Source organism: Pristis pectinata, chromosome 33, assembly GCF_009764475.1.
Source record: "Pristis pectinata isolate sPriPec2 chromosome 33, sPriPec2.1.pri, whole genome shotgun sequence".
Classification (NCBI taxonomy): domain Eukaryota; kingdom Metazoa; phylum Chordata; class Chondrichthyes; order Rhinopristiformes; family Pristidae; genus Pristis; species Pristis pectinata.
The window spans coordinates 967,977-981,638 of record NC_067437.1 but is presented as its reverse complement, the minus strand read 5'-3'; the positions used below and the strand labels follow the sequence as shown (position 1 = coordinate 981,638).

Here is a 13,662-nt window from a genome sequence, read left to right as displayed (position 1 = left end):
TCACACAGAGGGATATCATTGCAAGGAACAATTCTTCCTCCCCACTTCTTGTGCCCAACATCAGTCATATTAGAAAAAAAAAGGAAGGTTTGTCACATTTATGTGGCCTTCTCCACAAAACCTCACAAGGACTCTGCAGACAATAAGTGCTTGTTGAAATATTGATGACACAAGGGGCTGCAGATGCTGGGATCTGAAGGCCTTGGTGCAGGGTTTCAGCTGAAGTGTTGATGGCTCCAATCACCCCACACCCGCTAAATATTGTTCCTCCTGTACTATGGGCAGACAATTAGACCTTAGCAATGTTCCACAAACAGCCACAATGTGGATGACCAGATAATTTTATTTTTAGTAACGTTGAATGGGGAATAAATATTAGTCTGAGAATCCCAATTCTTCAGGATGGGTCAGGGGATTGATTCCATCAACTGAGAGGATGGGGGCAGTTTGTTAGATACCCACTCTGACTGCACTCCCCACCTTGCAATATCACTAATGAACTCAAGTCTGGAAGGTGGGACTTGATTCTACAACCTGCTGGTCTCAGAGGCCAATGTAACTCCCACTGAGCCAAGGCTAGCACTGATTGTAATTTCATTACAGAAAGGTGGTTGCTGAGGCCAAAATTCATTGAAGAAAGAGCACATCCTCACTTAATACGTCACCTGTTTCCCGCTGCTTTCACCACCAGTACTTCACCTGGTGTTACATCGTTTGACATATTCCCTTTCACAAAACAATCCCAGTTTGGAAAGATGAAATATGTAATGACACAGCTTGATGTTTTTCACATTGTGAACATAGTGTGAACATTTCACACGCCTACCATTGCACTTCAGCTGGAATCCTGGTGTGAACACACTTCCATGGTAACAACATTCTGTCACCAGATTCTATGCCTGGGAACCTCAATAAAAACAATCAGATAAAAGTAAGTAGTTTAACTATTCATGGCTCGATTCATCCTACCTTAAAGGTAAACGATTCGTTAAAAGTGGGGTTGAGAGTCTTGCGATGAACTTTGGTCTCAAACTTTTTCTTCTTATCTGGCAAGAGGAAGACTTTCACATAGGGATCCGATGTCCCACCGATGTCCAAAGCAGCCAACTCAGCTGCCTGGATGATCCCGACAATTAGCTGAAATCACACACACAAATGGTTAGCAGTTCCCACTGTAACATTACCTGCCTTGGTCAAGTAGCCAGCTGTTCCCTACCAAGGTCGTTCTTTGGTGGAACCTTTGGTCAGTGGTGGGTCTGAACCATATGGAGCAGGGAAATAGGAGTGCTGGTTTTCTGTCTGTATTTTCATTGCCAATCTTGACTGTGGTGGCCAGAGAGGGATGTCCATAAGGCAGGGTGAGGAACAACATACAACCCCCTTCTGATGGTGGGCAATAGTTTGGCTGCAGTTCCTGTCCAATTGTCATCAACCATGGGAAATGGGAGCAGGAGAAAGCCATTCAGCCTTGCACTGCCATTCAGTAGGATCACGGGAGAGGTGATTTTCGCCTCAGCTCCCTTTTCCCGATGTCTCCCACAGACCTTGATTACCCCACTGACCAAATACCTGCCTCCTCAGCCTGGGATTGGCTCAGCCAACATGTGGGTCCATCGGTTCTGGAGAATGATGGCAGCATGCCAGATCACTTCAGGGTGTATGAGGAACCAAAGATATGGCAACCTCAACCCATACAGCAGCAGGGTCAGGCCCGTGGGATGTTATAACGTTAAACTGTGGTTCAACCTGCCTCACTGGAGGTGGGGCAGGAACGGGCACTGTCACCTTGTGGTGGGTGGCCACGGCCTTCAATGAGGCTTGATGCCTCAAACATTTCTCCATTTTAGGTGTCACACTTTGCTCTGCAGTTAGAAAATGCCCCTCTTAGGCTAATGAGCAACATTCTGCGGTGACATTGGACTTACTGTCCAGGTCACTGGGGATCAGGAAACTCTGTAATTTATCAGAGACCAGACCTAAACCAGTTCCTGAGGATGTTCATGTGCTGCTTGGACAGGCAGTCCCCTTGTAGAGGACAGCTTGTGTGTGTGTGTGTGTGTGTGTGTGTGTGTGTGTGTGTGTGTGTGTGTGTGTGTGTGTGTGTGTGTGAGTGTGTGTGAGTGTGTGTGTGTGTGTGTGAGAGAGAGCGAGAGAGAGTATGTGTGGTTGTGTGTGTCTGTGTGCGCGCGTGTGCATGTATGATTGTGTGAGAGTTGTGAGTGTGAGAACGTTTTGAGTGTGCGTCTGTGAGTGTGTGCGCCTGTGTATGTGTGTCTGTGAGTGTGTGCACCTGTGTATGTGTGTGTGTGTGTTTGTGAGTGTGTGTGGGTGTATGCACTACATGCATGTGTTTGTGTGTGTGCGCAACTTGCATGTTTGTCTGTGCTTTGTGTATATGACGGAGGGAAGTCTGTGACCATTATTACACCATTTTTAGGAGCTTGAAGAAATTGATCTGTGTTTCTTTGAGGTTCTGGGCTACAAAGGCCTCCTCTCCTGATCACCCTCGGACTTAACGGGGTGCCAGCCTGTGGGGCTGTTGAAGGACCAGCGGGCACCCAGTTTGTAGCAACCCACACTTTGCTGGTTTTGCTAGTGTAACGTCACATCAGCTCTGTGGTGGGCCGCACCGTTCTACAGCGAATGAACTCTGCACCCACTCCTTCAGTGGATTTCTAGGTCACAGAATTTCTTGGACAAAGCAGCTCCACTTTACTTGGCTAGTCTGCAGTAAGGTCGCGGAGAGCAGCCAAGATGACTAACACTCTCATTGGCCTCTTGCCAGAACACTTCAACAAGCTGCAGCTGCTGCCTGTGTGGATCATCACCACACCTGCTGAGTACTGGTCCCTGTGGAACCAAAGACCCCTGGTTGTGATCACACACATGGCTGGGCTTGATGTGGTTCTCCTGTGACAGTGTGAGTGTGGCTGGGCCTTTGTCCACATAACTGAGAAGGAACTCTCGGGACAAGGGGATATAATTGGCATGAAATCCAGCTGCTGTTACCTCACAGAGTGAGGCATTCCTGAAACATCAGTTGTATTACCCGTGTTAAACTGGACACAAACCTGCCCGCTCTGAAAGTCGTAATCCAGGGAATACTGCAGCTTCCCGAGCTTCTCTTCCTCCTTCTTTTCATCTCCAAGTAAACTTGGATCCAGATCTTCCACATCTGGCTGCACCTTCAATCCCAAAGCAGAAAGTTGATTAAGATTCAGGCACAGCCCTTTAGTCGATACTCCAGTCCATGCACCTGCCTCTCCCACCATGGGGAATGTTGGAGGAAGAAGCAGGTGTTCCAGCTATCAAAGTACACAGTTGGAATATCATTGGCTGTGCTCCCTGGAATTCCTGATTGTGCCTCTGATGGGAAGATTCCCATAGGACCAGTCCTCCACGGCAAGGGAAAGGCCTCAGCCAATTCACACGCAGCAAGATCCCATATACAGCAATGCATTGATAACCAGATAACTTCGTTTAGTGAAATTGTGTGAGGGATAGCTATCAGCCAGGGTGCTGGCGAAAATGCCAAGCAAAAACAAATGCTGGAAAATTCAGTTAGTCAGGCAGCATCTGTGGAAAGAGAAAGCAGTCACAGACCTTCTTCACCCAGAGCACGGTGAGTACCGGGAACACACGGCCCAAGAGACTGGTGGAAGCAGAGGCACTGACAGTGTCTAAGTAGGGTCCAGATCAGCATTTGAATCGTCCAGGTATAGAAGGTTCCGGGCCAGGTGCCGGGAGGTGGGATTAATATGGACGGGTGCTCACTGGTCAGTGTGGATCTGGTGGGCCGAATGGCCTCTTTCCCTGCTGTATGATTCTGGATCGAACACGTTGGCTGTTTCTCTTTTTGCAGACGCTGCCTGGCTTACTGAGTGTTTCCAACACTTTGTTTTAATTTCAAATTTCCAGCATCTGCAGTTCTTTGATTTTCACTGGTGATAATGTCCCTTTGAGTGGGAGAGAGAAAGAGAGCAAGCCTCAGGTTAAGGTCTTACCCAAATGTATTTCTCAGTGCAGCTGTGGGATTCTGGCCTGTCAGCAGTTCCTCACTACTGTCCCAGAGTATCAGCCTGGACTTTCACGTACAAGGCCCTGGAACGGGACTTGAACTAAGAACATTTTATTTCAGATGCCAAAGTGCAACCAAGTGCATCAGAGATGGCATGTGGCTGAACTGCCTGCAACTGTGCCAAATAAACTCTGGGCTACACTTTATTTAAAAGATTTTATAACAATATTTAGAACTCATGTATGAACGGGATGAGACATAAACACAATGGAGAAAGTAAACTGGAGCACATCTCCACTAATGCCCAGGGGACACAGGTTCATCACCACCAAGGTCAAAATGAGTAGGAAATATCTCTTCACTGACAGTGATCAACAGCTGAGAGGGCTTCCAGGAAGAGGGACTGATTTTAGGGCACGGAACTCAGAGAAGAGGCAGATGGCATGAATAAGACATTCAGAGACATATCCAGTGGATCACTTCAAAGAAGCTGAAAGAGTCTTCTTCCTCTCAAGCTATGATTTTGTGGGTGTTCTGTCACTGATCGGAGCAGAAATTCCAGTGCCCACGTGTAGAGTTTCAACACAGCATTCCCAAGTGTGATTAAAATTCTTGGCAAATGAGTTAATATAAATCCAGAGTATGGGTTACAATTGCTGAGAGGGTTTTATGACCTGTAATGCTGAGGTGTCACTTCTACAGGGCTATAAATTGAACACTTTTATCAAATGACAAGGAGGAAAAGTTAATGCTCTTAAGTTTATACTGGGGCCCAACCATTGCACTCGACCCTTGCGATCCTGACCTGCCTTCGCCTAGTTCCTTACCAGAGGAGCAGCAGTAATTTTGATGTGGGTTGGTTTGACAGTGTGGGGCACTGTGGAGATAATGCAAAGAAGGTTCACCAGGTTGAATCCTGGAATGAATGGTTTGTCTTGTGAGAGTCATGGAAGGTGGGATCTTATTGAAACGTACGAATGAGATGAGACAAACACAATAGAGGAAGTAAACTTGACTGGGTGTTTCCAGTCGTGGGGAGCATGGAACTGGCAGACATATTTCCAGAATGAGGGGTCACTCTGAAGACAATGAGGAGGCACCCTCTCTCTGTACCCCAAAGAGCTGTGAAGGCCAAATCGTTGAACATCTAGGGGCAAGAAAAATAGACTTCTGGGCTACAGGAGACTTGTAAGTTATGAAGGATAGTGGAGCTGAAACCAAGATAAGAACTGCTGTGATTTTGTTAAAAGACAGAGCAGACTCTAGGGTTAATGTGGCCAGTGTTCTGTCCTTACGATGACACATCTTACTAAAACTTTAGTTAGGCCTCAGGTGGAGAACTTTGGTCAATCCCAGGATGGAAGTATATCAGTGTGGGAATAGGTTTTCCTGAATGACTCACGGGATGGGGGCTTCAGCTACGAGGGTGTTCTCCAACCGGCAGTGGAGAGTTGCTGGAGGGATTCGTGAAGGGTTTTGACAGATAAGGAGAGATTTCCCAATGGCAGAGGGTCATTAACCAGCAGAGACATTAAATGAATGGCAAAAGCAGAGGAGACTCGGCAAAATCTTTTTCACTTAATGCAAGAAATAGGAGCAGGAATTCACCACATGGCCCCATAAACCCATTCCCCCAAGTCAATAAGATCAAGTCTAGTCTTTGGCTCAACTCTGCTTTCCAGTAGATTCCAATGGCTCCCGATTCTCCTAAAGTCTAAATATATATCATGGCCTTGAATATTTATTCAATGACTCAACCTCCACAGCTGCCTCGGGGAGAGAATTCCCAAGTCACCACCGTCTGAGGGAAGAAACTCCCCCCCCCCCCCCCCCCCCCCCCCCCCATGCCTGCCTTAAACATGTGCCCTTATTTGTGGCTATGCACACAGTTCTGGATTCCCCAGTCGGGGAAACGACATCTTCCCTGTCAGGGCCCCTCAACATTCTACATACATCAGGCAGATCACCTCTCGTTCTTTTCTGAACTTCAGAGAAGATGAAACATGAAATCATAAAGCAAGGATGTAACGCTGAGGCTTTATAAGGTGTTGATCAGACCACAATTGGTGCATTGAGAGCAGTTTTGGGCCCCATATCTAAGGAAGGATGTGCTGGCATTGGAGAGGCTGCAGAGGAGATTTACAAGAATGATCCCAGGAATGAAAGGGTTAACCTATGAGGAACATTTGATGGCTGAGAGTCTGTACTCACTGGAGTTTAGAAGGATAAGGGGGGATTTCATTGAAACCTACTGAATATTGAAAGGTCTGGATAGAGTGGACACAGAGAAGATGTTTCTGGAAGTGGGGGAGTCCAGGACCAGGGGGCACAGCCTCAGAATAGAAGGACGTCCCTTTAGAACAGAGATGAGGAGGAATTTCTTTAGCCAGAGGGTGGTGCATCTGTGGAATTCATTGCCACACACGGCTGTGGAGGCCAAGTCATTGAGTATATGTAAAGCAGAGGTTGATTGGTTCTTGATTAGTAAGGGTATCAAAGGTTACGGGAAGAAGGCAGGAGAACGGGGTTGAGAGGGAAAAACAAATCTGCCATGATTAAATGGCAAAGCAGACTCAATGGGCCGAATGGCCTAATTCTTCTCCTATGTCTTATGGTCCAAATTGGGTTCAACTGGCTTAATCTGACCTTAACATAATATCTTTATACCTGGGATTAGTGTCTCCCCACCATCGAGGACATGTCTTAGGAATGTGACATCCATCATCAGGGACCCCCACCATCTGGGCCATGCCCTCTTCTCGATGCTGCCATCAGGCAGGAGGTCCAGGAGCCTGAAGACCCACACCTCACGGTTCAACAACAGCTTCTTCCCCACTGCTGTCAGATTGTTGATGCCACCTGAAAACCCAAACTCTGCCTCGAGGTGTGTTTCTTTCTCTCTCTCAATATTGCACTGGTGTCATTGTGTTATTCTGCACATGGGTAAGTTATGTACACTTCATATTAATTTAACTTCTTGTTAACTTAAGTTTGTCCTCGTCTTGTAGTGTACTGTGCTGCTGCTGCTGCAAAAAGCTGATATTTATGGCATTTATACCCTGGGTTTGTCTGCCTATGACAACAATGAACTTGAACTCGGACCTACTCTGCACCACTGCCTAAAATAATGACACCAGAACTCCAGGTGTCAGATCGTGGCTGCTTTTGTACCCCATCCCTCATGCATTAAAGCCCAACGTGCCCTTTACCTTCCCAATCACTTGCTGTATCTGTGTTTCTTGCAGGAGGTCACTGCCATAGGGGCTGGAGGAGAACATTCAGTAGTAACAATGAATGAGAACTGAAATAATACACGAAGGGTAAAGTGTGGGGAAAAAGCTGGGAAAAGAGGTTTAATGAATACTCTACTAATGAGCCAGCACAGTCACAATGGGTTCAATGGCCTCCCTCTGTGCTGTATCATTCCATGATCATTTTAACTTTGTATTTTTTCCACTCTAAAAGAACACAATGGAATTTGCTGGAAATATTTAATTGCTCTGGAATTCTCTCTAACCAGAGAGCTGTTGATTTTTTGGAGCTGCCTTACGTATTAATTGAGAGGGGAGGTGCTACAGATGGTGGAAATCTGTGGAGACCAGCTGAACATTAAGATGGACAGAAGAACCAGGAGCAGGAGCAGACCATTCACCCTTTGTACCCACCCTGCCGTTCAACAAGATCATGGCTGATCTCCCCCAGTGCCTCTCTCCTGTGCGTGTCCCTCATCATTTGATTCCCTTCACATGCGATAATGTACAAGATCTGTCTCAAATGCGTTCATAGATTGGGCCTCCTCAGCCCTCCAGGGAGAAGAATTCTGGGTGAAGGAGCAGCAGTCCTGAATGCCCCAGCCCTTATTTTGAGATTGTGACCTCAGGCTCTCGACACTTCAGCCAGGGGTAACATACTGTTATCCTAATCACGTAATGCCCCATGAGATTTCGTATCTTTCACTGAGATCACATCTTATTCTTCTGAACTCAAGAGTGAAGGGGGCCAGTTTGCTCAATCTTCAGAATGTATGACAAATTTTGTTTAATAACTTTTTGAATGCAACCTATTGCAGGTCCAAATGTACCAAATACACTGGTTACCCCTAGTCTGTTTTGCCAGTTACAACTGGACGATCTGATCCATATTTGCAGATTATTAGATTTTGGACTTCAAGCATTTACAAACAATACTTTCCTTTTGTCTACGGTGTTTGGTATAGTGCTAAGGACTCTCTGCAGTTTGGGTACATTGAGACACCAAAGTCAGAATACATTATAGTTACAAGATAAGGGGGTGGTCATTTAAAACTGAGGCGTGTTGGAATTTCTTCTCATAGAGGTGGTGAATCGCTGGCATTCTCTCCCGCATGGGCTGTGGAGGACAGATCACTGGAGGGAGATGCATTGTTAAAAGATCGGGGAACTGGCAGAGAGGAGATGAGACCTGGGGCAGATCAGCCGTGATCATAGTGAATGGTGGGGCAGGCTGGAGGGGCCGAGTGGCCTCCTCCTGCTCCCATTTTCTTGTGTCCGCCTGACAGGACTTCCAGGCTCGTCCTTCAGGCTGCCTCCCACTCACCTTGTCGATGTAGCTCTTCCCCAGGTCCTTCACCTCCTTCATGTTGATTTGAGCTTTGCCCTTGTCCTTTCCTTTCTTCTGCTTCTTCTTCTTGGAGCAGCATTTCTTGCAGATGCAGAAGCAGCAGCATAGGAGGAGCAGGCAGGCTACGATGATGATGGCAGCAAGGGCCCAGGGTGGTACTGCACAAAGTACAGGCAACAAAATCATAATCAACATCACAAAACAATGTGATAACAGCATCAGGGAATGATGGGTTAATGTACCGATCTTAATACAGGCTTAAGTTCAATAGCAACATGAGACTTGTACGTCTTCCTATGAATAACAGTTCACGTTGTTAAACCTGTCACAATGCCAAAGTATGTGAGCTCAAAAGCTGCCTCTGTATTCGTTGTACATCAGCAAATTTGATCTCCTTTTATTTCCTTACAACTTGATCTCAACACTTATTTCTCCTCTGAAGACATTAGCTTCCTGGGCCTGTAGTTCCATGAACGTCAACCACACTACCCAGTCCAGGTTAGAGATCAAATAAGAGATTCCTGGTTACTCACTGATGTGTTATTGAAAGATCTGGGTGACTTGTCCATGAACATAACTGCCCCACATGAGATCAAGTTTCCTTTCAGTTTGCTCCTTCACCTGATGTGGGCATTGGTGGCCTGGCCAACATTTATTGCACCTCCTCCCCCCCACACCGCTAGTCCCTGCTGAATTGTCTCTGAACCTGTGCTAAGCCAGTTCAGAGTTAACCATGTTGGTGAAGTCTGGAGCCACATCAGGTAAGAGGTCAAGTTTGTGAATCAGATGGTTTTACAACAACCCTGAAGTTTCATGGTGTCCATGACCAGGGTTTATTTCAAACTGACTTAATTAACAGAGATGAAACTCCCTTGCTACCATGGTGAAAGTCATGTGCTGGTAAGGTTAGTCCAGGCCACTGGAGAAAGTCCAGCAACACATGGTGCTTCTCCTTCCATGCAGTGCATATGTCAGAACATCTGTAAACACCAGTTGTGCTGTGATAATTAATTATCATAACCTGATATTTCTAACACAAGACCATTCCGTTTATGGCACTGGGCCACCAATCAGCTGGACCCATCACTTCTGTGCTCCTTCCCCAACCTGTTTAACTCTCTCTGCGTCAAGCGCTTATCCACTTTTCATTGAGTAGATTCAACAGTCTCTTCCACTTGCAACAACTTGTGTGAAGTGATTTCTCACAGCCGTCGCCATAATCTTCCAGTGACGGTTCCAAACTGAATCTCTCTTCCCCGACTCTCAAACAAAAGGGTCAGATGAATAGTTGCCACATAGAATGATCTGATTACCTAACAACCATTAATATCAAACTTCTGTGCCAGACTTCATCTGTTGTTATTGCAATTTAACATGCACAGATTGGAATTTAGGTAGAGCTTTGCAGTAAGACACCATTATTGTTTCTATCTGGAGAACCACATCACAAAGTGGCTCAGTAACACTGCTCGAGTGTCCTGGCGTTGTGGCTGATAACATACTATGGAGCTGGACTAACAGGATGCCCAATGGTTTGCTGTGGTCTGTAACTGTGCACCTGGCCCCTATACTTTCCAAAGGCTTGGAGTCAGTAGAAGCCAAGGAGTGCAAGACCATGTTGGCAGTCAGCAAAAGGAAGGATCTGCCAGCTGGGATTGTCAGCTTTAATCGGCCAGTCCCACAGCGAGTCCGACAGATGACCTTCTTCCTTCAACCACTCCTCTTACGCTCCTGGCCGGCCAACATCTGATATCCGAATTTCATTACTAACTTGAAAGCAAACTGTATTCAACTGAGTGATTTTTGATTGTTAAGCCAGTTTTATCCCCACTTATAATATTTTCAGGACCTTTAAATTAGAGTTTACAAAGAGAAAGACACCACCTTTGAAGACCTTACGATTTTGTGACACCTCAGATATTTAACTTTTGGAAGTCTAACAGTCTTGTTACCAGATGTAAAAATTAATTTTTAGGTGTTAATTTGTTTCTCTATGGTCTTTTGTTTTTTTGATGTCCCAGACAGGAAAGCAGTAGGGCCTATACTGGGGTCCACAGGAAACCTGAATCCATAATTCATCGTTACCAATGTAGAATGATACATCAAAGGGATGTAACTCTAGGCAGGTTTTAAAACCAACTTATAGCTATCCCATGAGCTTCCATCAAAGTAACTGGACTCTCCGTTATAGTTATTCTTAAAATAATTTGATAGTTTGTTGAAAGCCTTGTGTAGCACACGTAGTATGTGTGAGACATCCTCTACCACATTTATTGGTTCATCAACTCTTCAACTCATGGCAGCCAGGAATGGGCAGTAAATACAGACTCTCTGACAACACCCACACCACATGAAGAAAACCAAATGGGCTTCATGCTCTCACCCGTCTCCACCACACCTCGCTACTGGTGACAAGCATGAACCAAGTTACCAATTTATAGCCCGTTCAAACTTTCTTTTTATTTAATAGCACATTGCTAGGAAAGCCAGCATTTATTACCTGTGTCTAACCTCCCTTGACCAATTCAAGAGCCAATCTCATTGGTGGCTCTGGAGTCATATACGGTCCAAAGTAAAGGTGACAGAAGGACGTTGAAGGACCAGATAGTTTTTCAACAACAAACCAATAATTTCTTTGATTGCTGTCGCTGATAGTAGCATTTTAAGTTTTTAGTTAAGTACTTGAATTTCAAGTCCCCACACTGGATCCAGACTCATGTTTTTAATCAATATTACATATTTCTCAATACCAGTTCAGCAGCTCCTGCACACAAGTGCTACATTTCCGTATTCTCAAATTCTGGAATCATTTCAGCCTCATTAAATTTCCACACTGAAAAATATAACATTAAGCTCCTGTCCATCAATTTCCACGTTCTACTTACATTTTCTTGCATGCACTGAAAAGGGAAAGAAAAATAAAGAGTAAGAAACAGGAAACAATGAGAAATAAACAAAAATATGGATATATTCTACAATCTAAAGGTTTCTGCTGTGCGACCTCATACTGCAGGAAGCCAAGCCAAGAATTAAATAGAGCTGGCTGAGGAAGTTACCAAATCTGATTTTCTGATTACATTTCCGTTAAATGAGCCTCTGTGTTACCAGGTTTGTATGTAAAGTCAACCCCATATGTAAAGTTAACCCCATAAATTCTATGAAAAGGCTCGGGCCATTTAGCTTAAACAGCACAGAAAATAAGGTGGCAGTCAAATATCCAACAAGTGCATGAACTGAACCACGAATGCGGTAAAAACTATCTAACGTAATATCGGTTACAGCGGTCAGTGGAGTCAACGATACGGTTTAACACTGAAATATTCCACAACCCTCGATGTAATCTACATCTCCCACTTTAACACTGAGATGTCCCCATCCTTCACTGTGACACTAAGACACCCCACATCCCTCACTGTAATCACCTCTCTATATTGTCACATTCAGCACTGTCATCGTGCTTTATATAATTGTAATTGTCAGTGCAAGTACGAAGTGTACAGAATGTTTGTTCCTTGCTTAATTTCATGCTACAGATGGATAAAACAGTCTTAGTTTAAGAACTGGAGACACAAGAGACTACGGACGCTGGAGGAACTCAGCGGGTCAGGCAGCATCTGTGGAGGGAAACCGACAGTCAACGTTTCGGGTTGGGACCCTTCATTTGGGCTTCAAGGTAAGCCCATTCTGAAGAAGTTTACCTCCTCTCTGTGTCCAGATGAAGGGTCTCAACCCAAAACGTCGACTGTCCATTTCCCTCCACAGATCTGCCTGACCCGCTGAGTTCCTCCAGCAGCTTGTTTTTCCAAGTTTAAGAGCTGTTCTTCCTGTAGTTTTGCCTCATTATCAGATTACCCCACGCTTACCACACTATACCACTTTGTTTAATATAAATGATTCATTTCTAATTCTCTTTCATTTAACCAGATGAGCTGTTATAGACCCCAAATCCTCTGACGTATCCCTGTCCCTCACCAGGTGTTTCAGAGAATATTATCCTTCATAGAGTGGGCACGGTGAATGATATAAGACCCTGAGAGATCTTGACAGTGTGGTTGTGAAGAGAATGTTTCCTCCTGTGGGACAATCTAGATCTAGTCATTGCTTAAAATTAGGGGTTAAGGCAGTTATGAGTCTTTGGAACAACGGAAGGGTCTTTGTAAATTCTGAGGAGGAAGTTAAGTTCACGATGAGGAACAAGGTCAGAGGTTCTCGGCTCAGGCGAATGTAGAGCTGAGCTTACAGTCAGACCAGCCTTGACGTTATTGGATGGTGGAGAGGCTGGAGGGAGGACTGGTCTGCTCCCGCTCTTAATTCACTTGTACGTTTGTTGTGTGGAGATGGGATGATTTCTCTGGAATTTCCTCCAGTCCAAGAGTCAGAGTGTTTGCTGAGGGGACTTACTTGGTATTTTGCTCATTCATTCATGAATTGTTCTTCATGTGTGAGAACACATCCTGTTTGCTCGGTGTCTCGGTGACGTTGTGCCCTGGCTGTGGTTCTGGAGTGGTCACCGTGGAGACCACCGCGGCTTCCCTACGTGCTGCATTCATTCTCAAGCTTCAGCAGGTGAGATGGGTGTAGCCCCGACAGATGTTGGAATAAGTAATTATCCAATTAGCCAACAAGTGCCTGGAAAGAAAATACAGAACGTAACTTCAACAAAACATCCAGAAGTGTACCAATAAATTAGCAAGAATGAAACCTCAGAGAAAAAAATGTAATGAAATTGGTTTCTGTGTAAGAAACTTCTTTCTAGTCTCAGCTCTAATTCTTTATGTTATTATATATTTGTTCCATCTTAATGATCGTAGAAACAATCAACTACAGTTTATTTCATTATATTCATTCATGATCTTTAAAATCTTCCCAAGAGATCACCACCAGAATCTGGGCCTCTCCCAGACACCCCTCTGCAATTATAAGTCCTAGACCTGCACCGAGTAACCCTGGAGTCTGCCTCTGAAAAAAGCACAGTTCAACATTCAGTCACACATTTGGACTAGGAGGCTGAGGATGGGTTTCTGAGCCCTCTCAGCTCTGAAGAC

General features: G+C 45.1%; 1 protein-coding gene across 1 annotated transcript in view; it reads right to left on the bottom strand.

Annotated features, from left to right (window-relative positions):
• Positions 1–13,034, bottom strand: part of LOC127585402 (synaptotagmin-1-like) — a 40,155-nt gene extending 27,121 nt beyond the window's left edge. Inside the window, exons 1-4 of the mRNA XM_052042826.1 lie at positions 13,019–13,034; positions 8,594–8,775; positions 3,072–3,185; positions 970–1,137 (exon numbers count right to left, since the gene is read on the bottom strand). Coding sequence (XP_051898786.1) covers positions 970–1,137; positions 3,072–3,185; positions 8,594–8,775; positions 13,019–13,034 — 480 coding nt within the window. The remainder of the gene's footprint in view (positions 1–969; positions 1,138–3,071; positions 3,186–8,593; positions 8,776–13,018) is intronic.
• Between the last annotated feature and the right edge of the window lie 628 nt (positions 13,035–13,662).